Source organism: Cavia porcellus, unplaced genomic scaffold, assembly GCF_034190915.1.
Source record: "Cavia porcellus strain 051 isolate PalLab524CR breed Dunkin Hartley unplaced genomic scaffold, mCavPor4.1 scaffold_1, whole genome shotgun sequence".
Lineage (NCBI taxonomy): Eukaryota > Metazoa > Chordata > Mammalia > Rodentia > Caviidae > Cavia > Cavia porcellus.
In genome coordinates, this window is record NW_026947484.1 from 228,197,587 (window position 1) to 228,225,209 (window position 27,623).

Consider the following 27,623-nt stretch of genomic DNA (forward strand, 5'->3'; position numbering starts at 1 on the left):
GTGGGAATGTAAAGTAGCAGAAATTTCATTTGGGCGTGGAAAAAGCTGGCTTTCTACATGCTGAATGCTGAACCTAGACTCATGTCTATCACAGTGCACTAAACTAAAATCAAAACGGATCAAGGATCTAAATATTAAAACAGAAACCCTAAAACTGCTGGAAGAACAGGTAGAAATCTTGAAGCCACAAGTTTAGAAAAAGACTTCACAATAAAAACGCTGATAGCATGGAAAATATTTACAAAGACTCAACAACTTGGGTTTCATTTTAATAAAAAGCTTTTGCACAGGAAAAGAAATCAACAGAGTGAAAAGACAACCCACTGGGTGGGAAAAAACATTTTTGGCCAGTTGTTTTTCAGACAAGGTTCTAGAACATACAATGAATTCAACAGGGACACAAAACTTTAAAAACTCCATCCTAAAATGGGCACCTAAAATGAATAGACACTTCTCAGATGAAGTAGAAATGGCAAATAAATATATGAAAAAATGTTCCACATCACTGGCCATTTGAGAGACACCAAGCCTATGGATATAGCTCAGCGGCACAGTGACTGTCTGGCAAGTGCAAAGTCCTGAGTTCAATTCCCAGTACCCCTCCCCAAAGAAAGAGAAAATGAGATGTAAATTAATACAAAACTGTGATTTCATTTCACTCCAGAAAGAATGGCTATCAACAAGAAATCAACCAGTAACAAATGCTGGAAAGGTTGTGGGGAAATATGAATGCTTCTCTACTGCTGGACGGAGTACAGACTAATGCAACCATTGTGGAAATCAGTGTGGAGATTCCTCAAGAAATTAGGACTAAAGTCCCATTTGACCCAGCTATTTTGTTTGTGATTTTTTTTTTTTTTTTTTTTTTTTTTGTACCAGGGATCAAACTCACAACCTTGTGCTTGCCAGGCAGGTACTTAGGTCGCTGAGCTAAATCCCTGGCCTGACCCAGCTATTTTGTTTCTTGGTATCTTCCCCCCAAATTAAAAGCATTATACCACAATGATATATATGCATTCACGTTTATGGCAGCCAGATGTTTTTTTTTTATCTTTTTATCGGTACCGGGGATCGAACTCACTATCGCCTGATTGCAAGGCAGGTGCTTATGCCGCTGAGCTAAATCCCCAGACCCCAACAGCCAGTTTTCTGAATCTTGGAAATGACACAAATGCCTATGAATTGATGTATGAATAAAGAAAAAGATGTAGTTTTTTATACAGTGGAATACTACTCAGCAATAAAGAAGATAAACCCAAGACATTTATAGCTAAATGGATGGACCTTGGGACCATATTCAAGTGAAATAAATTGAACTCACATACATATCACATTGTCTCTCTGGTGTGAGAAACTGAAAGCATAAATAAGAACCAAAATAAGTGATAGATACTATGAAATAGGAAGCAATTACTTAAAAAGAAAGGGGATTAGGGGGTGGAAAAAGAGAAAAAAGGATAAAATGAAAACAAAGCTCTGTAAGGAGGGTAAGAGGGTTTGAAAGGAGGGGAGGAGACTGGGGAAAGAAAGAGGAACTAAGATATACTCTGTACAAGTTCTCTAGGATGAATGTGATCATTATATATCAAAATTGTACTAATAACAACAATAACAACCACCAACAAAACAAAAATAAATTTCATTTGACCCAGCTATTCCCCTTCTAGATATGTTCTCACAAGAGTTAATGACATCACCTTGTAGGGGTACACGGATACCAGTTTTACTCAGCAGACAATGGATGAAGAAAGTGTGGTATCTACATAGAGTGCTGTGCTACGTGGCTATACGGAAGGAGAAATTCAAGGCATTTCTATGAAAATGGATCCATCTGGAACACAGTGAAGTGAATTAGACACACAACGGGAATACTGTATGGCTGAGCCATCCAACACACAAATAAAGGGTAACAAGCAAGACACAAGGAAACACGGAGACAGCTTTCACAGATGGAAAGTGGCTCGGAGACCAGGGGGTGGGACGCGAAATGATTTAAGGTTTGACTTGTACACGTAACAAATGCCTACACTGTATGTAAACATACACTACTAACATGAACTAAAGCAATAATAATGAAAATGAGAAAAGTGGATCTAGAGATGGCCGGAGGGCGGTGGGTGGGGAGGGGAAAGGGATTAAAAAAGAATGAAGAGCTGTTATGTACGTATACCTCGTCCGTAAAGTGAAGGTAAGTAAGCTTCATGCACTGCAAACATGTAGTAATAAAGTAAAATTTTAAAAAGAAAGAAGCAAGTTATATGTAAATGAATTGTTATACATTACACACGATTTTAAATGCATTTTATGTTTAAAAATACATAGAGTATATTCATTTACCAATATCTAGACCTGGACTCAGACGATGCTACTAGACGGTTTCCTTCACAGATGTTTAATTAGCCGTGTGTTCAATGTTTTGTAAGCCCCGGTAATATAAAAATAGGTGTGGATACAATGCTCCTTCCTTTTAAGTGCCCACACACCAAGCAAACAAATGACAGTGACTAAGGCACCAGGGTAAGAAGGATCCCTGAGTGCATTCAACTGCCAGCCTCCACGCCAGGGTGACACAAGCACCATCAGTCCCCGGTGGGGAACTTCTTATCCTCCCCGTGCAGCTGGGCAGATGAAGCACTGAGATTCAATAGCCTGCCCAAGTTCTCACAGCTTAGAAACGCTGAGCTAAGAGCTCGAGTTCATGTCATCAAATTCCAAACCTCTACTCTGTAACCACTGTTGTGCCCAGCGGTTTTCCAGTGTGCTTTACAGAATTGAGAAAAATTGGGCATCTGGGGTACACAGCTGTAATCCTAACCAGGAATGGGAAGGCTGAAGCAGGAAAATTTTGGATAATTCAATAAGATCCCATTTCTAAAAATTTTTTTAAAAAACTTTAATTAGGGGTAAGGTAGCTCAGTGGTACGGTATTTGCTACACTGGGTGAAGCTGCAGGTTCAGTTCCCAAGATACTACAAAGAAACCAAACGAAACAAAACTCAGGGGAGGCTTTAGAAGTGTATTCTCGGCTGGGAGTAATCGTATTGCAGATGTACGAACAGTTCAAGATGAACCCTTTTCCCCTTCATCCATTCACCAATGTTCGCTCTGCCTTCACCAATCCCAATGACATACCGAGCTCCAAATGATCCCTGTCTCCCTTGCTTTGAAACCTCGCAGTGGAGTCTAAAAATAAGCCAAAAACAAAGTAGAATAGGGTGATAACTTTTTAAAAAACAGAGAAACAGCAAGCAAATGAATTCTTTTCAGATGAGGGAATACGAGAAAAGTGCTCAGAAGAGGGCTCACTGAGAAGGCAGGGTTTAAACACAGACCTACAGCAGGTGACAGGGGAGGATCTCTGCACGTGGTGTGACAAACGTCTTCATTTTAAGCTTTTTATGGCAGTCCAAAGCCTGTCAGTACTTAGCCTGCCTACAGGTCTGTTACAAAGATTGAATGAGAAAACAGGTAAAATGCACTAGCATAGTGCCTGACTCCTAACAAGAGCTGCACAGATGCTATTAATACTATTGCCACTATTTTAATAAAGTCAGATACACAAACTATCCATCGTTCACTCACACTAGGAATCCAGGATAACCACAGAGCATCTGTATCGGTTGTCTAATAAGTAACTGTTCCTGAAGCTGACACACAGTGCAGCACTACAATTTATGTCTAAAGTATGAAAATACCACTCACCACAGCTTTCTGTGAGCTAATAAAAGCTCTATTTGTTGATGACATCCAAAGATTCACCCAAAGAGCTGCAGAAAGCCCGTGCCTGTCGCACCAGCAGGCACCGGTGTAAGGCGCGCAGGTCTAGCTCGCCTGTTCACCACTGCTTCTACCTCTGGGCAGTCTCTGATGTCTGTTTTCTGGCTGCAAGCAAAGTGTTTACTTGTCCTTCTGCAGGGGGATGATTTTCCATAGCTCTAAGGTTGAAAAAGGTCAGTGGTGATAAAAAGGCGTAGGAACAGTTATGCAGTCTTTTGCTTTTATTGAGTTTCTCCATACCAATGTTGATATATGAAAGACAATCTAGCAATGCATGGAAAAACTGCATTCCACATCCAAAAGCAACCTAACTCCAGCAAAATTTCCTCAGCTCTCTCCCTAATGATTTAAACATTCATTTTACTCATTCCTGCAGAGGCACATTCGCAAAAGCAGTGAGTGTGAACGGGAGCTGGGGCTGGGGCTACTTCCTTTACCTGAAATGTTACTGATTCCATTTTTTTAAAACGTACGGGCAACGCTGGGTTCTGCTGTTAAAGTGAATTTAGAAAGATAAATCATACTCAAGTAGTATTCTCTTAGTAGGCTGTTTCCTTTCAGACCCTAAAACTACTAAAAATCTAAAACTGTTTGGGCCAAGCAGTCAGATGTAATATATTACTGTGTCAGGGAACTTCAGTGTCCTACTTGGCTAAATCACTTGCAAAAATATTTTCTCTTTGGGGATGGATATAAAGTTCTATGCCCATGCCGCAAAACCACCAACTGCCTGGAGTATCATCAGTGATGGTTTTATACTTTCTATGCTGCAGAAAATATACCTAAAGCTCTGAACACAAACCACACTTGAGTCCAATTAGTTATTTCTTTCATTTGGCAAAGTTGGCCTCACTGTGTTTGAAGCAAATCTGGCCTCCAAGTTACCTTCTTTTTATCAGACTGATCCTCCTGCCTTAGTAAGCAGTAAGAAGGTGGCTGTCTTCACCAAGTCAATAAAAGTGCCCTGGCAGGTTTTTCCTTTTGGATGCATGCATTAGCAAACAGTAGCTCACAGTAAATACCCGAAGAGGCTTCAGGATTAGAATTTCTATAGGTCTCTGACAACAGGACCTAGTTCTGTGACTAGTTAGGGTAAAGTACTGCAGGAATCAGAATTCAGGGTAGACCTTACAAGAAATCCCCTCTCAATCTTGTAGTTCTCAAATTTTCAATTTTAGAACTGTTTTGAAAAGCAATAGCCACTGTTCATTGCATCCTCTGTCTAGGACATTATGTTGAAATGTGAGACACAAAAATAAAATCATCTAGGAGTGAAAAGTAGAATCAAAATAAAAGGTTTTGATTTTTCCTTTTCAGCCAAAATTAGGTAATGCCAGAAATGTGTCTGATTTTTGAGAGTGCATTAAGTTCCCGACGAAAAGTTTCCATGTGCCTTCCGCTCCCCTAACCCTGCCCCTTAGCTTCTCCCACTACCAATAACCCACACCACAGCGCTTCATTTATTACCAAATATTCAACCAAAGCTCACAGATGACTTCAAGCTTCAGTCTCACTATAAATGTCCTGTGTGAACAACAGAATCTGCCACGGCAGTGCTGGAAAGGCCCTCAAGCGGCCATCTTGCACCCCCTTGCCTATCTGCTCCCTTAGCCAGTGAAGACCAGTTTGAAAAGAGAGGCAATTGAAATAACCTCATTTTTAAACTCAGAAACACAATTTTAGTAATTCTTCATAAACCTACCTATCGAGGCAGAAGAGCCAATTCTGATCACCCCAGCTAGTGTCACCTGTATTTGTATACACAAGACAGAACCCCTAGCTGAGAAGAAGGTGGGGTAAGAGGAGCTGAGCTTGGCAGCCACAGAACACAAAGTCAGCCGGGTAGAATCCCGTCCCCTGTGGTTTTCCAGCACCCAATTCCTGGATTTGAGGAAATAACCTGAGAACTATATTAGGGTAGCTGGCACGTCACAGCTGCACTCAGATATATCTATAAAACCCGACTATGCCATATTAAATAAACAATAATGAATCTTATGTATGAATCTTAGGGATACTGTTTACTTATATACCCTGGACTCCCTTGTGAAATTTAGGCTCCATGTGGACAAGAATTGTGTGTTCTCCCCTGGGCATAACGCCTGGCACCACAGAGACCGTAAATATTACAGTGAATGAGTAAATGACAAATACCTGCACACCATCTACTTCTCCTTCCCACACCACTGACACTTCAAAAATCACCCCTTCTCTTAGTACGAGAAAGGATTACATCCCGGAAGCACTAAGCTATAACCTCAGCCTGCTTTTGTTCTGAGACAGAGTCCCACCAAACTACCTGCTGGCCTTAAATTTGTGATCCTCCTGCTCAGCCTCTCACGTTGCTAAGTGCTACCACACCCCGCCTAACACTGTTCCTTATCTCATGGGAGAGAACCTGGTTTCTCCTCCCCCAGCTCCAGGTAACTGAAAGGAAGGACCTGGTGGTACCCTCTTTGAGTCCTATAGAATCCTCTGTGCCCCTTCGTATCATTCCTTTATAAACTGCACCTTCTTACTGTAGTTTAGTAACTACAATGCTGACAGCCTGTCCAAGCCACAAGAATCAGTGAAGCATCCTCTCCCCCAGTTACGTTGGACTGAACCCTTCTTGGAGCCCCCCACCAACTTGGCTTCAGCTGAAGCTCAGCAGATTGTGTGCCAGCCCTTCTCAACATTGGCGCCAGCACTGGGCACATCAGCATCCTGGCTGAATCCTGACCACTGAAATGGTTTTGTCCTGCACCACAGCCAGGCGCAGCATCAAGATATAGCACGATTGCTGTAAGTTTCAGACTAAATCCAACGAAAGAAAATGTGGAACTATTTATGATATTGGACTAAGCCCTCCACCCTGAAATGAAGTCCTTGCAGAATTTAAGAGAATACTGCACCTAACATTTAGGGAGCTTTCTAGTTATTCTACCATATATTAAGACAATATTCTAAATCACTCATTCTATTACTTATAAAATGTCCAGTCTTTGGAATCTGAATGTATGGAGCAAGTATCAAAGTGATACTATACTCAGTGAGGAAGGTACTTTATAAAGGATGAAAAGGTTTCTAAGCATATACTTTGATATTCAAGTCTTTGCCAATAACCAACAAAATCAGAGCTGCACTAAATTACAGTGATTGCATAACTCTCAAGTCACATAAATCATGTTTCAAAAGGTACAGAATTTACAAAAATTAGTAAACACAAAAGGCAAGGAAAATGTGAGCATGTTTATTTTGGGAATATTGTTCTGGAACAATAGCTTTGATCAGTAAGCACTCGAGAGGGCATGTTTTTTCTCAATATAGCTTTGCCTATCATAAGCAACAGCACTTGTAACTGGGGCCATTTCTAAGTGAAGGAAGCCTTTACTACGCATCATGATTTAGAGCTTGGTGAGGAAGCAAACCTGCATGTGTCTGGAATGTGGGGCGTTTGCAAATGTGTTTTACGGGTGACTTGGACTGGCCAGCACCCTCTCTCGGCTTGGAAAAGTGCTTTCTAGGAGAATGTGTACGTTCAGGCGCTGTCTTTTCTACAAGCTCTAGTCTCTAAGCTCTAAGTATAAATTTAACATAAAGAGAACCAGGGAAGCATGGATTCCTTGTAAATCTCTCATCACCCACATTATTATGATGCCTTCCACCATTTCTCAACTTCTGATTCCATCCAAACCCCTCAATCTGTTTGCTCGGACTCCACCCAGAACGCTCTCTCCCACTTGAAGCCAAATCTGGCCTCCATGTTTTGTCTGCTCAGCAGGAGAGCAATTTCAGCAATCTCCTGCTTTTTATAAGATCAGATTATTCCTCCCAACATCATAATTGGTTTCAGCTGAACCTGGTCGCTGTCATCGGCGAGGTTCCATTATGGTCATAGCAAGGAGAGCAGATATTTCCTGTTGCAGAATTTTTTAGAAACAAAGAATCTGGGTACTGTCTTAGGCCTGAACAGAATGTTTGCAATGCACGTCTTTAAAATATGACATGTTTCGATAACCTAGACTCTCAAGATGGGATGAAATTATGACTGTGGGGATCCTGGTTTGCTTCACATAAAGTTCAGATGAATTACTCCTCAATTTACCAAACTACAAAAAGTCATCAAGAACAGAAATCTTGTGAAAATAACGAGCATCTCTGCAGCAGAGAGAAACTGCACACAGGAAGCAAACAGTGTTACCTTAGCATTTTATAACTTGCCCATAAATACACCAGGCATAGAGGTGTAGATGTCAGAGGAGTAAGTCTAGGAAATCTGTGTTCCCAGTGGTACAAAAGAAATCAGGCAAGACTTCATTATTTATGAACAGAATGATCAAAATGATGAAATACAACCCAAACAAGGAGGCTCTCCAGTCACTCCAAGAAGGAGCCACAGTTTACCTTTAAGGTTTCTAAGATGCACCTGAAATCGTCACCCCTCCACATGTTGGCTTATTAATTACTATCAGCACTGGAACTCCCTGTGAATGTTTTCATCATCATGACCTGGGTTATCTGATTTGTAAATCCTGGCAACCCCTGAGCTATGCTTTCTGGCATGCATCAGCTTGACACATACAATCTTTGAAGTCATGAATTATGAGTACCTCTGAGCAACTTATTGTCTTTGTCTGTTCAAGTAGAATGCAATCTCCTCTTCGCTGTACTGCACAATAAAGCTTTGATTTCCTATGATTTATCTTACCTTCACAAGTGCGGCCGTCTGCAGAGATGGAGAAACCTTGTTCACAGACACAGTGGAAAGAGCCGTCTGTATTTAGACATTCCCCATGAGGACCACAGAGCCCTGGCTGCTCACACTCATTAATATCTGGAATTTGAAACAGAGCTTCAGATATTTTTTTTTTTTTTTTTTTTTTTTTTGTCTTTTTCGTTTTTATCGGTACTAGGGATCGAACTCATGACTGCCTGCTTACAAGGCAGGCGCTTATGCCGCTGAGCTAAATCCCCAGCCCCAGAGCTTCAGATATTTGCAAAAGACTGTTCTGCTTTCATACAGTATCAGGCATAAGAAAATCTCTTACAGTGACTGTTAATATGTATTTTTTTTGGCCCAATTGTATCATTTGTCCATATAAGAGTCCACAGGACAAGTACAACTGTCATGAGAAAGAAATTACTTGGGTAACCTATACGAAAAAGTCATTGTCCAAATATCTCAACCAACAAAAAGAAGTTTAAGTTTCAATTCAAATTATCCTTATCTTAGGTGTCACAATATTGGAGGCTTGCAGAACACTAATAAACAGCTCTGAGAAATGTTCCTTCTCAGTCAGCATGCCGTGTTCACCTCTGCCCTCTCTGAGTGTTCCAGTGACAATGCTGTCATAGCCTGTCACACACTGTGTCTTCACCCCTGCTATGTGGGCTGCTTGAGGGCAAGGTTGGATGTGTGTCTTACATGTAATATTTGCCTCATAAATGTCGCTTCATAAATGTCTAATACATAAATGATACTGATAGTAATCTATATTTCACTAGAAATCGATAATAGAAATCAAAGACAAGAAAAAGAAGGTCTTTTAAGCTGTGGAAGTTCTTATTTGCATGGTTTTATGATGGTGAAATTAACAAATGAGGTAGTATTTAGCATAGTAATTAACACACCATTAAAGATCAAAAAGTGGTAGCTATTATTATGAAGACTCATGAATGGACAGATCATGCCCTAGATAAACTTGAGCAACCTATGCTCTGCTTGTCCTCAATGAAATATGCTTCCCATGACCAGGGAGACGAGGCACCGCTCAACATAACAAGGTAACACATGCAGTGCTCACTGTGGGAGAAATGCAGTTCCAGCCGCTTGACACACAGCATCCAAGATGACCGCACAGAAATCTAGAAGATGGCTCACCTGCTCACAGTGGTCCTGATGCAGGCAACTGCCTGGCCACACTGATTTAACTGCTCATTTACTAATCTGAGCGCCTCATTATTTGGTTTGCTCCCTGAGACGGAAGACTGCAGGCTTTACCTCTGAATTCCTATTCCTTGGTACTGTACACTGGTAGTGTTTCATAAATATCTGCGCCACAAAATCTGTCAGTTATGCTCTACTAGCTTAACAATGACTGGTTAAGGTTCCCTTTGTTAACAGAGCTCATACAAATACATAAATCACAGGTCTTCACCATCACCCAAGCAGTAGCTCCATTAAGATCATTTTCCTGTCTTCCTGAAGTCTCTCTGAAGTCCTCAATAGATCCTCTAACAGTTCATCTGTAACTTTAATTAAAATGCTCTCTGTGAAGAGGACAGGACCTTTGCCAGGATGAAGTTTACAACAGAATGGGGGAGGCACATGAATAATCACAAAGTTTAGTAAGAACAGGAAAAGCAGACCGATTGTGAGTTTTTCTTAGCGACTTCCAGCACTGACTGAGCCACAGGCCCTGTGGTTCTCTCCCTCAGGAAGTCAATCCCTTCCTGTGCATCCAGGATTCCACAAGGCTCTCTTTACCCTGCTGACTTCACTGTGCCAACAGAAATCCTGGGAATTACTGATTTATTCCACTTTCTTCCCTTGTCCTGAACTCTTCAGCCTGCCATATAATTCAGACTATTTCTGGCCTATCAACTGCTAAAGCCCCAAATAAGAAATCAAGCAGGAATTTATCGTATTTCTCCAACAATCCTCCCATTTTTGTTATTGTCACTAAGTTTCCGATATTTTAAGGAAAAGCAATGGATACTATTCTACCTATTTCTCCAGATGATTTCAATCTGAAATTCTTCTCTTTTATTATAAAGTCATGTATCTCTGTGTTTTTATTTTCTGCCTGTTGGTAATATACTAGGTGGGCATCTGACTTCTGATAACCTCATAACCTTTGCTTTCAGTCTGCTGCCCCGTGTTGTTCCTAGTTGGTCAAAGGGTGCCATACAGTTCCACGGCCTGAGGTCCGGCCTGTTTCCACAGCCATCTCATCAACCCTGGTTTCTTCCCAAAATTTCTTTCATATTTTACTGAACACCTCAGTGTGGCTACCTCTAAAAGCTACCTGCTTTACAACTCTGCACAACTGAACACAACGTTCATGCTTCAAAAGAAGTCATTTATTAACAAATAATGGTCTAAAAAGTTTGATGACAGGATCTGAAGACAAATTCCCAGACTTTTTTCCAGGAAACTGCTAAGAACAACATCATGACTATCTGGAACTAGAGAAACATATGCATTCAATTTGGATTGTACTTATTGAGGCATTTCTAAACTATGCTGCTAGTAACTCTGAGCTGAAAGCCAGACTATATTTAAGATGGGTTTCTTTCATGAATCTGAGATTCCACAGAAATTCACAATTTGGCATGTGTAATTCAAAATGTGAAACTGAAATGTGTTCTGAATCTCAAACATATCCTGCCACATTCCTAAGAGACTATTAACATGGCGTTTCCACACTATCTGCATATCATCATTAGTTTTGCAGGGTGAGGAGAATCTTAAAGCATACTTCCAAATGAAAATGCCTGGCTAAATATGCACCTTCAGAATATTAGGTAAAATTTAAAGCGGATGCCCATCATTCAGTTACTCAAATATAACCCATGATTTTTAGCACTGCCATCAATTCAGCCTTACAACAAATTTGGAACTCTGTCTACAAAATCTATCTATAAAATGCTGACATGATTAACAGATTAAAGAATGGCAGGTTCAGACACAATGAAAGATCAAAGCTGCCTCCAGTGATAGATTAAATTGTGATCATTCAAATCAAGCTAAGCAGGCAAGGGCTATAAAAATAGCCTGTGATATAAGAAAGTATGTAATGATACAAATTCATACAATCATTCTTTAAACAGGACTAAGACCACAATTTTCTATCGTTTGTTTTAACCTACACTTTCCAGGAAGACATTAATTTATTCTGGAAAACAGGAAATAAATGTGACAGAATGAAATCAATTTAGTCATGATTGATAGTCAATCAAATCTCATTCATCTGAAGCAGGCACATATTTGAGAGTTGATATTAAATCACAGACATAAATGTATTACACTGAAACAGAGCAATTAGTTCTAGGTGATTTAATTCTATTAGTTAAACCACAGAATTTGTGATAGGACATTTTAGCCAATTTATACTGATTTTGTGTGGCTTCTATTTGACAGAAGTGAATTAAAAGGAAAATACCACTTATAAGCCAAAAAACTTGTGATAAAAGGCAGGATTCAGGTTTTTTGTTTCCACCTCACTTTTCATATAATTAATGCTTGTTTGGTTTAAAGTTCCCAAATGAAAATAGTTGCATAAATGTAGGATTGATTACTCCTCTCCTGTATCAAATCCAAGCATATTTAACATCAGTATTGGGAATATTAAAACAATTAAATTCACTAATTTTATAGTGGCTGCAAATCATATACAGTATCACATGAAGCACACAGTCCAGTATACTTAAATACTAGGATTAGTAAGGGAACTATTGCTAAAAGACCTTGGCACAAAGATCTTTCATTTCTCTATGACACACATCTGGACAGCAACAGCGACGAAGATGGAAAGCACACTAGTCCCACAATACACCCCAGCGACTAAACTGCACTCTCTCCTGGACGAGCACTGGAACTGGAACATGGACAGGAGATATCATCCTATGTGCAAGGCAGATGGGTGCGGCAGCACACACCTGCAATCCCAACACTCTGGAAGCCTGAAGGAGGAGGATCACAGGCATGCGCCCAGCCTGAGTAGCTCTGAGACACAGCCAGACTGTTGTGAGTTTGGTCTACAAACTACAGTACAAAGCAACACCTTCCTGCATCTGAAGCAGATCCAAGAAAGACATTTTAATAAGATCAACTGGCATCGTTTTTATATATATAGACAGATAGCAAGTGGGAAACTGCAGAATTTAAGAACAATGTAAACAGTGACTGAGGGAAAGCCAAGTACCTTCACATCCTTTGTGGTCATTTAGCTGGAATCCATCTGGACAAGTACAATCATATGACCCATCAGTATTAATGCAGTCTCCTCCCTGGCATGCACTCTTGTCCTCCAAGCACTCATTGATATCTACAAATCAATTTAAAAAATTTTAAAGACAAATAAATGATAAGAAAATTAACTTACATTTACACACACAAAGTCATGTAAGTATGCAGTACTTTGTACAACTGACAATGCATGTTTTTAAGTGACAGCCGTGTAACTTTGAATTTTTAAAGAATGAAGTGTTTTTAAAGGATTTTTAGCTTTAATCAATACACAGATGTTATAAACAACAAATGCAAATAACTAGGAAAGTCTAACTTCTGGTAATAACATGTTTTTAGTGACAAAATATTTTTAAAAAACATATTGCTAACTGTATTTTGAACATACCTAACATAATTGATCTATTTGCAGTTGATCCTGTATTAAGCCTTACAGAAAAAACTTTACAGTACTTGGCAAGGCCCCTATCTACAAAGAGAAATATTTGTTCAAAAAACACAAATTGTACTGTATGCATTAATAAAAACAAGCACACAAAATCTTAAATTGTTTTATAAATACAAAACAAGTTAACTTCAGAACTGTTACAGGGCTGGGGATGGAGCTCAGCAGCATGGTGCCTGCCTGGCAAGCAAGAAAAACTGAGTTTGATTCCTGGTTCCAAAAAATAAATCAATAAAAAATAAAGAACTGTTACAAAATATAATTATTTGACCAAAAAATGGTACTAAGTTTGGGGATCAAATGAATGTCGACAAAAGATATCTTAATAGTCAAAGAAAGACTTTCTGTACCTACAAGAATGGGAGGCTTGCTAACCCTCCAGAACACAAAAGAGGGCAAAGAAGTGGGGTTCTGGGATGAAGGGAAACCAGCAAGACCAAAAGCCTCGCCGAGGTCACTCTCCAGCTACCACAAAGGGGTTCCTGTAGCCGTGGCCTGGCTACATGCCTACACATTTAGTACACATTCTTACAGCACATGTGCAACTCAAAGCTACTTACGCAACCAACACTGAGCCTTGACCGTGGATGTGTGAGACAATTAATACTCAGAGATCAGGCATCTCAAGGGCTGTTTACAGCCACACGGACTCCTGCTCAGAGCCCATGACTCCTGATGCCCTCTAAGAGTCCCTGTTCTAATGTATGTCTGTGCAGAGTTTAAATAATTCGTATTGCAGAAAGCTGAGGAACAAAACTTCCTTGTTTTCTCAGAATTTGGCATCTCATGACATTTCTTACAATAATTACGATTACTGCTAAAAGACATGCAGGTTCCAGGAAGATGTGAACGTGGAGACTGCTGGCAGCCTCCACTCTGCCTGCCATCTGGTTCAAGAATGCGAACACTGAACTGAACTGTCCTCACTGAGCCTAATCAACTAATTAAGTGGCTTTCACAGGCAAACAAGAAGATCAGAGGGAGCTTTGTCCTTTCATTCTGTCAAGACAAAAACAAGGTAGTAGATGCGTGGTCACCCAGGTTGAAAATGTTCTCAGCACTGATCCTAACACAAAAAAATCAGCTGACATGGTAGTGAGTTACTGCCTTTGCTTTGCTGTGTATTTCCACTTTCACTGATGTAAAATTTACCTAGAATAAATGCAATTCAGAGTCCAGTTAAGTGAATTTCAACAACTGTGTGCACATCTTCCTGACCACCATGTACAGAGAAGGTAGAGGCATGTACATCACTCTTAACAGAGTCCTGGGTGCCCTTCCTTGGTGTTTGGCTTCTGATTGTTAAATAGACTTGGAAGATCAAAAGCTCTCCCTTCTTTATTGGTGAGTAGTATTTCACTGTATGAATATACCACGATTTGTTTGTTTCACCTTTTGATGAGCATTTGACTTGCTTCTTGGCTACTCTGAGTAATAATTTTATAAGCATGTCTTTGTGTAAACCTATACTTTCACTGTCTTTGAGCAAATATATGGGAACAAAATGGCTCAGTCCTACAACAGGTTTGTGCCCAATTAAAAAACGCATTAGTATGTTTCTGACACGTAATATTCACCACAGGGCATTGGTCCTTACGCATACCACATTCTGATCCTTCTTATTTCCTCCTCTCCTCCCTCCCCCTCCCACCCTCACCCAGAGCCTCTTCCCATCTCCATAAAGTCCACCTTTCTGTTTCCTATTATCCTTCTTTTATTTTGCTCTTTAAATTCTCATATAAGAGAAACCATCCAATATTTACATTTAACTTTCTATATCTCATTTATTTCATTTAGTATCATGGGTTCGAGGTGAATCCATCTTCCCACAAATGACCAAATTTATCCTTTATGGCTGAAATGTAGGTAGAGACAGGGGTGACAGGCAGAAAAAAGGATAAAATGGGATCTCATTAAGCTTCATTAAATAAATTAATAGGAAAATGGTACTAAAGGCAGCTTTTTACCTCTGTAGTTAGACTCCAACAAATAGAAGACAAAGGGAGAGAGAGAGAAAGAGAGGGAGACAGTAAGAAAGACAAAGACAGGAAGAGATAGAGGGACAGACAGAGATAGAGACAGAGACAGAAAGACAGAGAGCAGGCAGGGAGACAGAAAGAAAAATCCGGAGAGGAGAGGTGAGCATGGAGCATGGGAAACCAGACCTGAGGACAGCCAGGTAACACAATTAGCATAAGAATTCAGAGGCGGGGTTAATGGCAACACAGGGAAGGAGCCAGAACACGAAAGGCCAGGGAAACCAGCCTAGGTCATCCACCTCTGAAAAAATGCAAAGGAGATAAGAAACAGATACTTAAGGACTCTTATTTAATATGTAAAGTATGTATGTCCCCTTAATCATTAACTCTGTTACACACACACACACACACACACACACACACACATCCATCCCAAGGGACAGAAAGAAACCAAAGAACCAGACAGAAATGCTGACAAAGGTGTCCATGTGATGACCAAACACAGCCGAACAGCCAATCAGGTGGCGAGAGCTTCTAGGTGCCCACATGGGGATGGAAGAAGCCAGGAGTGCTAGGAAAAAGTCCATGTGCACTCCTTTCTAACGCCTCCTGCCTTCTCGGGGTAGATGCCTATTTCCCTCCTGCCACCCTTTTTTCAATTTTTTAAAAAATAACTATCTTCTTTTATTTCAAATTCTGCCTCTTTAATTTATTACTGCCGCTGAGAGTTTAGGACCCCAGCAGGATCCCAGAAACTGCATGTTCCAGGAATGCAGTGGCATGATGTGGCATGATGTGGCATGATGTACACCTAGAAGTGACACGCACATATACGTGCAAATTGGCTGCTTCCAAGATTTATCTGAGATAATATGTGCATGTGTCACTGTAATATGATGTCTAATTCTTTCAGGAAGATACCCAGACGAGATACAGCTGGGTCATATGGAATTTGGAGATGTGGCTCAATGGTAGATCACTTACCAAGCATGCTTAATTTTTGAAAAAAAAATTGTTTTCTAAAGTAGGTATAAAAATTTGCACCCCCACTGGCATGTTAAATCTAACAGCTCTCTTGAAAGGCGCACAGTAGGCAACAAGTTTGCAGATTAACCTTTCTTTCTTTACCACTTAGGAAATAAGATAAAGAGGCACAGGGATCACTGGCATATAAGATCGAGAGAGACAATCAAGGAGAATCCTGAGAATACAAATTTCAGCAACAAGCAAAATGCTGCATGGCTTAAACATCTGCCTCAGCTAAACAGAAGCAGGCAGTTCTGTGCGAACTATTTTTAAAACAATGCAACCTGTATTCATTTCCCCAAATCTAAGGGAAATGGTAAGTGTGTGGAGAAAACGGCATCGTTTTAAATGTTTTTAAGTTATTTTATATACTTAAAAACTGTGGTCAGAGTCAGTCTAATCTAAAAATGCTTTGCAATACTTTCAGAGCAAAAAAAGTAGGTGGAACATCAAGAGGACCAACGTGGCATGATGCGAAAACACAGATCATCACCGGAACTTAGGAATAGCTTTTAAAAAAGCAACACTGAATCCTAATCACTCCTCTGGTTTGCCAAGGTCAGCAGTCAGTTTTTGGTTCTCCTCTGAAGTAGCCATAATGTTTGACGTAGTTCATCACCATCTTCCCTCCCTGAAACTCTCTTCTCTTGGATTCTGGTTTTTCTCCTCTTTTGCTTGTTAATTCATCCTCAGTTTCCTCTGGAGATTCCTACTCATTTCTTTCTAAGTGTCAGAAAGCCCAGGACCTCTTCTTGTTTTAAATTCCTCACTTTTCAGGTGATTCCATCCAACCTCATGCCTTCACCCGCTCCTTTTCTCATGTGCAGAGAACTCCCAGCCGGGACTCATCCTTGATCCCAAATGCACTGATTCCGTTATTTCCACTTGAGTACTCATCGTAGGCACTGAAAACTGAACATGCCTTGTGAAGCTCCTAACCTCTTCCAGGACGCCTGCCCCTTGGGGCCTCTGTATCTGTCATTCTTCTGAAAGTAATGTTTGTCCCATTAACAATGAAAGGTTACTGAATCAGGAAGTCTGGGTTTGCTTTGTTTCTAAAGTCACCGCCCCCTCTCAGCACTCCCTGTACATTCCCACTTCATTAAATAACACTTACTGCCATTTAGCGAACTGCTCATTTTACTTTTTTATCATGTTTACTGTTATGCAGAACGTCAGCTCTAGGAAAGCAGGAATTCCTTTCTGTTTGGTTTGTGCCCTGCGCCTAGAATACCCGATACAAATTCAGCACTAAATATTTACTGAACAAACACACAAATGAACATGTGAAAGATTCTGCTATGACTTTTCCACATTGTTTTTGATGACCAAAAGTGAGTGAGGAGTCATCTTGTCCAGCTCTGCACACAGCGAGGGGAAGGACCAAGGCAGAGGAGGGATGAGAGACCTGCGTGAATGGGAGACCAGCCATGCGCAGAAACTGTGGCGTCTGAGAGGCCCAGACTCCCAGGAACTGGGGTAACCCAGGTGACCCATCTTCTGAGACTGTGCTTGGTGGAGCAAGCAGCACACCGTGGGCTTCTGACTCTGAGAGGAGGCCAGCAGGATGGTAGGGTAATGCCCTCAGAAAGCAAAGCCCTCACCAGCATTACTAGAGGGAAGTTATACATGGAAACAGAAAAGCCAACAAGGAAGACGTCTCTTCCTCCCGCAGCTGTGAGAGATGTGAGCAGATACGGCTAAGTTAATTATGGGAAAATACCCTTTTGAGGGGAGAGGACACAAGACCAGGTGGGAATTAGCAAGCTGAAGTGCTAATAAAGTTAGTTTCCTTGGGAGTTCAGAACTCCCAAGGACTCCAGCCCTATTTATAACCTAGCACTTTAGGCAAATCAGTCCTGACTTTAACAGAAGGGGGCTTCATTTATATATATATATATATACACATGGAGAATAGGTTACCTCTCCCCACAAGAGGGCTGTACCCAGACCAAGGCAGACAAAAAAGTAGTTGATGACTGCACCCTGCCGCACCTATGCGGCATCTATCACATAGAAACATTTTATACTCAAAGCCCGGCTCTTTAAAACCTTCCAGTTGTCTGGCAAAAGAAGTTGATTTTACTTATTTGGAATATATAGAAGTCAGTTTGGTATGAATGGGAGTCAGAGCTCAGAACTACGCACCCAGGATAAACTTTTAGCTAGTAAAGGTAAAATGATTCGTTACTCATTTAGCTGGCAAAATTCTAAAGAACAACTCCAAACAGGGCAAAGCAAATCTGTACTCTACTCCTTCCTTTGCACCCTCAACTTAGAAGCCAAAAGCTGAGATGAGGGACAGAGGTAGAGATGATACGCAGAGTGACCTTGGATTTCGGCACTTTGTGACGGGAACAGTTCTCACCTTCACAGTGGTCTCCAAGTGCAGATGCTCGATAGCCGTGGTCACACACGCACTGGAAGGAGCCCTCTGTGTTCCGGCACTGGCCATGAGTGCAGAGATGGTGGTGCTGGCATTCATCAATATCTGTGAGCAAGACAGCACAAAGGAATGCAGAGTGGTGCTTCAAACACTTGGGCACTCATTCACACAAGGAAGGTCTATAAACTCCTTGTTAATAAACTAGAGTTTTCACTTCAACTGACCAGTAGGGAGAATCCAGGTGAACTAAAACATTTAATCAATAAGCCAGGAACCTGTATGCATTAATCTCATTATTCACCCATGGGTGGCAAATATTTTACTCTAATCCATAAACCTCACTCAAGCTTCTTAGATCTTTCATAGACTCCACTATAAAAAAAAAATACAGGCTTCTAACAGTCTAAAGCAAGGGTCAGCCCACTGCTTATTATTAATAAATTTGTTTGGAAAATGGCACTGTATTATTCCCTATCTAGCCATTTGCTGAAAAAGTTTGTCAACCCCTTATTTAAATGTCACAGTACGTCTTCAGTTCTTGTTCACTAATTTATGCTTTGTTCCCTTAACAGTCAGGCTTCCCTATTCATTCATTCATCTGTATCTATCACAACAATATCTTCTCACCAAATTAAAAACCCTTCCCTTCTCTCAGGCCACCTGATACCCCACATTGCCCCCGAGTCACTCTTCACATACACACACGTCCTCAGCTTAGACATCACTTGTTCTGTTTGCATAATCCTGAGTTCAGGCTCACTCATGCACATATATCACACCCACAGAATGGTGTGCCTATATCAAATAATTTTACCTCCTTTATTAGATTTTACTAACAGGTTTCCTAAGGACAATGGCTATGTCTACCACATTCTTTATTACTCCTTAGATAACCTAACATTTGGCAGTGACTGAGGAGTCCGTCCAGCCCTGCTGTTTGTTGGAGGATCATGTACCATTTGAGAGCATCAATCTATTTCTATCAATGTGCCTCTGTAAGATTTACCATACACATCAGTAAATGTGTAGGGTTTGCTCCCATGCAAACCCTAAATCCTTGCTCCCCGACTATGGCCACAGCATTAGTGTATCTGTCACAGCCATCTGGAACCTAAAATGGTTTTCCTCTATTGATAATCTCAATAGATGGTTTTGGCTATATCTAACTTATCATTGATAGTAGCACCACAGGCTTTTCCAAAGAAACAACATATTCCGTCATGTAAAAATTTCTCATCCATTCATTTGTAGTTCTTTATGCACAGTGGTAGGTATTCACTAAATACTGATGTAACCAGGATCAGGAGTCCTAAAGATAAGAACTTTGAAAGGGATTCAGAAAGTCTAGAACAAGATGCTTAATTTTTTTGTGTTTGTGTGTCTTATCATTCTCTACTTCTAGATTAGATGTGGTTGTAAACATTTTATGTTTTAAAAAGTGATACCTGGGTAGATGTCTTTGTAGTTGCCATTATATATTCTCACTTTTGAAACACTATCTCAGATTTTTGCAATTAAAGATTAATATTCATATGGCTATGATTCATTTTCTAAGAATTGCACACCCTGTGAATTCTGTTCTTAAATAAGAAAAGTTTCTTTTCACTATGGATACTTGTGCTTCTCATAGGTGACATCATACTATCTTCAACATCATGAAGTAGTAGTAGTCCGTGCTGGCAACACCCTTACCTTCACATTGATCTTTTGCTGCTGACAGCAGTAGTCCATGCTGGCAACACCCTTACCTTCACATTGATCTTTTGCTGCTGACAGCTGATACCCCTGGCCACAGGTACACCGGAAGGAGCCTTCTGTGTTCTTGCATTGCCCATTTATACACAGATTCCCTTGCTGACATTCATCAATATCTGTTAACACAAATGATCATGGTTTTAGGAGACGACCCAAAAGAATGCAGGGCTCTCCACAGTCCTTCCTGGGGTTCTATCATTAAGATCTTCTGTGAAGAAGATAAACTAGAGTACACACCAGACTATTTCTCTTTCTTCTGTCAACCACAATATGCTGAACTACGGAACAGAAACTCTTACAAATAGATAAACTTTTACAAAAAACTGATGTAACTCACCACCCCTCCCTCATACTCTAGATAAAGAAGATACATAGTATGAAATAGATTAGATTTGAAAATGGAACCTGAAGCATAAAGCAATGGAGAGTTTGTAGACTTGCTGAGTTGCATTAAAAATTCAAAAAATAGAATTAGTTTTAAAAACAAATCAAAATGTAGGCAGTTACAGAAGGAAACTGACATCTCTAGAGACCTTTATTTAGAAGAAGCTGAACTGGAAGGTTAAAAAGTCACAGTAAAGAACACGGAGCTCTTTCCAAGTACCAAGAGGAAAGTTAGCACTGTGAGGGCTGCTGGAAAGAATGCCGAAGGAAAAGGTGATAAGCGAGGATTTTTAAAGTGCCTTGACTGAAGATAAAGCGACTGACCGAGAAAGAAAATAACCCTTAATAAGTGTGCTAAGAAATGTCATGTATACGAGTTACACAACTGGAAAAGAACTGGCTTCACCAACAATGTGAACCCTTCTGGCAGGAGGCGAGTTTGGTTTATCAAATGTCTTCATTATTCTATTCTGCTGGTCTCTCTAATTAGACAATGCAGTCTTGTCTTGTAATGCAGAGACAGTGGTAGCATGTTCCACTAAAATAACTAGTCAATTCATCGCACTTGACAGTTACTACAACATGGTACAATCACGCTTTACCACCTGTCCCAAAGATTTTTTTTGTGAGGATTAGAGCAGAGAATGCAAAATACACTTCTGCCCACACCTGTCTAAGTGGAATCATACCTAAAATGAACACAGTGTGTTTCAAAGACCATGTCCTCAAGATCACTGTATGACTGTTATTTTCTTGTAAAATATCTTATTTAAAATGCCTCTGGAGGTTTTTGCCAGGAACACTCATTAATTATTTCGCATTACATGGAATAACCTGTAAAAACTAGTATAATCAGAATTCAGGAATTTGCTTGTTAACTTTTCACAACATTTGCCTAAGTTAAGAACTTTTGTTTCAGTGCTGGTGGTACTGGTCCCCTTTACATGTAAATAATTCCTGGCTGCCAACCACTGACCTTCCACAGAGAAATTTAACAATTAAACCAAATTTCATCTTAAGAATTATTATATACCTTTGCACAGTCTAAGTCAGTAAAGCTTTGAGAATGGCAGCTACATTATCTTTTCTTTTAGCACACCTTATAAAACATTTGCCATGTCAGCTCACAACCTTAAGACCAACAACAGCTCTTGTAACTGGCTGGCTTTCACATGATGTCTGACAACAGTTTTAGTGTTTTGGACTCTTTTAGACTTTCTCTTAGAAGATGACAAGTTAAGTATTCCCATGTGAAGACGTGTGCAGCAAGGATGGACCCTTCATTCCAAGCAGTGTCTGCGCATGCCAGACTTCTTACGTAAGTTGCTCATGTCTGTTGAGAAGACTGTCAGAGGAAATTCACTGTAAGTACTAACACACACACATACACACTTGGCATACTTGAGGCTATGCGGTTATCTTGACCAAGGAGACCTAAAGGTCTCTAAAATGACTAAGTGGAACAGAGGCAATTTATTTCTAGAAAACATTTTTCTTTTCCAAAGAGGGACAGGATTCCCGAGACAAAAGAAATATTTCTAATAAAATAGGCATGCAGGACAAATGTCTTCTTCCTTTTGTGCCAAGAGATAAACAGAAAACACTGACTTCCATAAGAAGTATTACTTTAAGGAAATTTTACACATATTTCTGTAACAAATTCAGCTCACAGTAAAAACAGACTATATCAAAGTATGTGGAAATCTAGGACACAAGGTGTTAACATGCATAGATACAATCACATTAAGAGACATCAGTACTCAATTAATTTATTACATAACGTACTTACAATTTGAAAAAAGTTGTCAGTACATTTAATGACGTGAAAATGAAGTCAAAGTCAACACTAGAACTACTAACAGGGGAAGACAGAGTTGCTGGGATACTGGAACAGGGAGAGACTGATGATCTGGGATAAGTTTGATAACCATGAGATGTGGTGGTTTGGGATATTATTATGAGACAAGTAAAGAAAGAGATGGCACCACTGTAGACAGGAAAGGTTTAGAGAAATACTTAGTGCACAGGTAGGTTTCCAAAGCAGAAGATGGAGGTCTTGCCTTATCCTATCTCAGACTGCAGTGAGAAGAGACATTGCTAGGATCTGAGCAGAGGTCAAGGTTAATTTCAAGTGGAGACAATGACCTATTTCCACCTCTAAGCTTTGACATGTATTCCTTTCTTTGCCCACCAAGAATGCAAGCTAAAGATACAGTAGTGGCAAACTTGAAATATGAAGAATAGGAACAGATCATAAGCATCCGTATCCACCAGCAGAAAAGAACCAAGTGCACAGAGAAGAAAGAAGGTAAAATGAAAAGAGATGGCCATAAAGATCTTTTAAAAGTAATGAAGATTTGCAATTATAAAAATTAAATAAAGATAATAAAGATAAACAAGACTTGTAAGGCTTGAAATCATTCACCATAACCTGAGGTATGGGGAAGAAATAATACCTTGTTGACTATTTGCATTTCTAATTTGGCCTGAGGAGATGTATGATTTGACTTAGTAAGAAAACTGTGGACATGGGCCAGGAGAGAAATGCCCAGGAGAGAACAGAGATGTGCCTATTATAATAGCTGGTACTGCAAGAAAGGAACAAGCCAAGCTCAGGTGTCTTTTAATTCTTTCCAACCAGTAGTAGATGCTTCCATTCTTGTAAGACCTACTCCAGTGAGAAATGATCACTTTAGCTCCTTCACTTAGAACGAGGTATTTACATAAGAAAGAAGAAAATTCTACTTATTCTTTTTCGCCTTTAGAAAAAAAAAACATGTTTTTAAATATAAAAGCAGTAGAAGAATGCAGAAAGGAAACAACTTAGAATTTTATCATAGGAAAAATTTGAACTTAAAAAAAAAGTATTACAGAGCTTAAAAACAAAGAATTGTGAGACCTGGGGTTTAATCCTTAGTACAACATACATAATGAATGAATGAATAAAATAAATTATTTTAAAAATCAGGGAAACCTTGGATAAATTACAACAAAAAACAGCCAAAAAGTATATTGAAGATATGCTATATGATTATATATAATACATATAATAGTATAATACAATAACATATAATCATGTATAAAGAGATCATATACATTGATTGGAAAAATGAAAAATCTTCGCAATAAAACAAGATATTAAGACAAATTTACAAAAGAATATAAATAGCAAATATATAAAGCCAGTGTTTAATATATAAAACCAGTGTTTGGGGAATTATTAGAGGAAATGAGCATATAAAATAAATATTAAATCTTTTTAGAATGAAAAGAAATGTACATTTCAAAATTGGAAATTAATGTTTTATTAAAATGGCAAAAGTTATTAAAATAATTTCACTTTTATGAATAATGAAACGATTCTAAAATTAGTTTTTAAAAAGTCTGCTATAATTTTTTTCATGATAATTGAAAAAGTATGTTCAACACCTAATGAACAGCAAAAAATAGTATGACAGCAATTCACTGTGATATTACACAACCATTAAAATATTATTTGAAGAGTTATAAATGGGATATAAAGTGCTTATGACATATAACTGACATAAAGTAGGAGATAAAAACTGTACATGGCATTATACTATTGTCAGATATAAATACTTAGGAATAGTACAAATGGTATCTCTTTTTTAATCTTTCTACATTTGCCTAATTTTATACAATGAGTGTGTGTCAGTTATTTTTGTTTTTTTTCTTTGATACCGGGCGTTGAATTTGTGACCGCCTGCTTGCTAGGCAGGCACTTATGCTGCTGAGCTAAATCCCCAGCTGTATGCTAGTTTTTTAACAGAACTTTTATTATTCATGTGTCATATGATTTTCCTACTCAAAAGTTTTTACAAATAAATGGTTTTTAATATACTGAGTTTGTGTAATTATGTGTATTACTTTTATAATCAGAAAAATTTAAATAAATACATTGGTGGTTTATATTCTCTAAAAAACACATTATTTCCATTTAGGAATATACAGCCACTCTGTATTTGACCAGAAGAAGAAGCCACTTTCAAGAACACCAAACAAAATAGCTCCAAGTGGCTCAATCAAAACAGACACAGGAGCCCAGCATGGTGGTACACACCTGCAATCCCCGCCCTTGGGAGGCTGAGGCTGGAAGATCCTTGCAGAGTTCCAGACCAACCTGGGCTACAAAGTGAGTTCAAGGCCAGCCTGAACTGCATAGTGAGACATTGCCTGGCTCAAAACTAAAAAAGATTAAAAAACACCAGATGCAAGTAGTGACCATGGGCCCCTTTTCTAAGGACAGCTGCTTTAATCTGTTTTTTTAATGAAGTTCAAGTAAAGTGGGAAATAAATCTGGTCACAGCATTTACCTTGACAGTGTCTGTGGTCTGGCGTAGGGCTGTAGCCCTTGTGGCAGGAGCACATGTAGGAGCCTTCGAGGTTGGAACAGGAACCATTGGCGCAGACGTTTGGTTCCAGGCATTCGTCTATGTCTTAGGGGATGTTGCATAATGGAAAGGAAAAAGGAGAGAGAGAGAACACATGATTAAGGACAGGTTTGGTTGGAAAAGAGATAGTAGACCTCCAGAAAAGAAAGCAGATTCTCCAACTCTTGCACCGGCCTGGCGGAGGAGAAGGAGCTCTGCTGGGAGCTGCACGATGGGTCTACACCTCAGTTCACTGTCTGCCAGGGCCTCAGACTACTGAATAAAGATGAAGCGTGGTCTGCGGCAGGGAGAAGGGGAAGGAAGGGGAGCTTAGAGCAACACCCGATACAAAATAAAACTTTTCTGATAATCTAAATGGGTAGGGGTTCATGCAGGGAATCAATGAATTCAGCAGGATGGGTGAGTCCTCAGGAGCAAGGCTACAGCTCATCACCCAGAGAGACCACAGGCAAGGGGGAGGGGGAGATTTCAGCTCCACACTGTACGACAGCTGCAACTCTGTATCATAAAAATCAACCTAGCAGTCAACAATATGTCTTTTGGACAGTTTGAAAGTAAGGTGTAGACCAAAGAAGCAGACGTAATAAGACCAATAGTAACAATTATTAATGTTTGTCATGTGCTTACTGAATGTAAATACAAAGGCTTTATAGACATTATCTCATTTAATTATAACAAAATTTAAATAGGCTTATCATTTTATAGAGGAAACAGCTAAGACTTAGCAAAGTCCAATAACTTGCTTAAGCCCACAGGCAGAGTTGGGAAACAGTAGTTATGAGATTTAAATCCAAAGTGCATTCTTCTAATCTGGCAACAAGTTTTCATCAGAGGCAAAGACTAGAGAGAGGAATGCATGAGTTTATGTTTCTTTTTATTATTTGTTAGCACAGTGTTCATACTGAAGATTTAAATAAATCTTCATGGATTTCATTCAACAAAATTCAGTAAGTTTTTACCAAATATTATCATTCAAAAAGAAAATTTTGTATTTGCTACTCTATCTGGATGCCCTGGGGTAAGTCCACTGTATGTTTCAATGAGAGACATTAATGTAGCATCAATATTCCAAAATTTAGGAAAAAGTTAACCACCAAATGGTAAAACATCCCAGGCCACATCACAATTTAGGCTAAGCTTTATATGAGTCTGTAAATTAAAACATCTTAATCATAAAACAGACAAAAAATGAAGAGGAAAAGGCTCTTGCATGCATAAATTTCATTTTTTAATGCTCACTATGAAAATAATAAAGCTTTCCTTTAAGTCAGAGAATCACAGGCACACAGACAACATAGATCTGATCTTAATTCAGCAACCCAGAGTTCAGACTGCATTCACTTACACTATATTTAAAATGATTCTATCTTTCTTTCAATAGAATTCAGAAATACTTGTACTAAAATATGCCAAAGGGATATCAATGCAAGTATTCATTTGTTCACATAATCAGAAGAGGCCAGGAATTGGCATTGCCTAGGTATTTCAAGTTGCTTTCACAAAATATCACTAATTATGGTGAACTGATCCCGGTCCAGGACAACAAAAATAGTACTTCCAGACTGACTCATTTCTTTGGTTGTGGGAATCCACTTTTGTAAAAGCTAAAAGCAAACAACTTGAAAGAAGAAGCCAAGCACTGGAGCCAAAATAAATAATGGAACAGAACGAGCCTAGACACTAGGCATGGAAATTCCAGACGGCAACGGGAAAATGTCATGTCTAGTATCTGGTTTGGTTTCAAAAATGTTAACAAGTTCAGAAATGTATAGATTTCTCTCTTTAATTATGCATGCATCAGAGAAAGTGACTTAGAGGGCTGCAAAATGTAACAGAAAAATCAATTTCTAAGACCGTATTTTGCTCTAAAGTAAGTTAACAGACTCTGCAGATGATCATTTTTAACATACTTATAAAGGCTAGTTTTCAGCTACTACTATGATAAATGATGAAGCAGAATGCTGTGAAATATCTAGGTAGTCTGATACGTTGACTCTTCTCTTTACTCATTATAGACAAAATTGTATGGAACCAGAATCATTTCAAAACAAGCATTTATATGTCGAGAGAGCAGTTTAAATTGAATGAGTATATGGTCTTAATGGAGATTATTCCCTGGAAGAAATAACTCTAAAAGTATAACCTCAATAAAGAATTTCTGCAAAGAATAAAGGGGTCTAGAGAATGGTCACAAATGAAAACACCAGTCCAAACTTCCCTCCTAAAATGCATATCCAGGACCCAGCTGGCACTGGATATCCCATGATATCCCGTAAGTGTCTGGGTTTTCAAAGCTAAAACTGATCCCTCCCCTGCCTTTTATGTTGTTTACCATATCAATATAGGGGTACAACTATTCCCTCACAATCAAAAACTAGGAGTCAACCTTTCATCAATCTACCTTCCAAGTATCTCTTAAATCACCTACTTCATTTAATTCCTACTACTGCCCTTTCCTCTGACCTAGACTACTGCCATAATCTTGTAATTTGTTTTCCTAAGCCTA

General features: G+C 39.3%; 1 protein-coding gene across 6 annotated transcripts in view; it reads right to left on the reverse strand.

Moving 5' to 3' along the window:
• The window catches only part of Ltbp1 (latent transforming growth factor beta binding protein 1), a 405,267-nt gene that overhangs the window by 61,079 nt on the left and 316,565 nt on the right, over positions 1–27,623 (reverse strand). For 5 of the 6 annotated variants that reach the window (XM_063230015.1, XM_063230027.1, XM_063230022.1 and 2 more), the window contains 5 exons: positions 25,040–25,162; positions 20,315–20,437; positions 18,549–18,671; positions 12,687–12,809; positions 8,468–8,593 (listed from right to left, as the gene is read on the reverse strand). In XM_063230015.1, coding sequence (XP_063086085.1) covers positions 8,468–8,593; positions 12,687–12,809; positions 18,549–18,671; positions 20,315–20,437; positions 25,040–25,162 — 618 coding nt within the window. The remainder of the gene's footprint in view (positions 1–8,467; positions 8,594–12,686; positions 12,810–18,548; positions 18,672–20,314; positions 20,438–25,039; positions 25,163–27,623) is intronic. The other variant, XM_063230019.1, reaches the window with a different exon arrangement.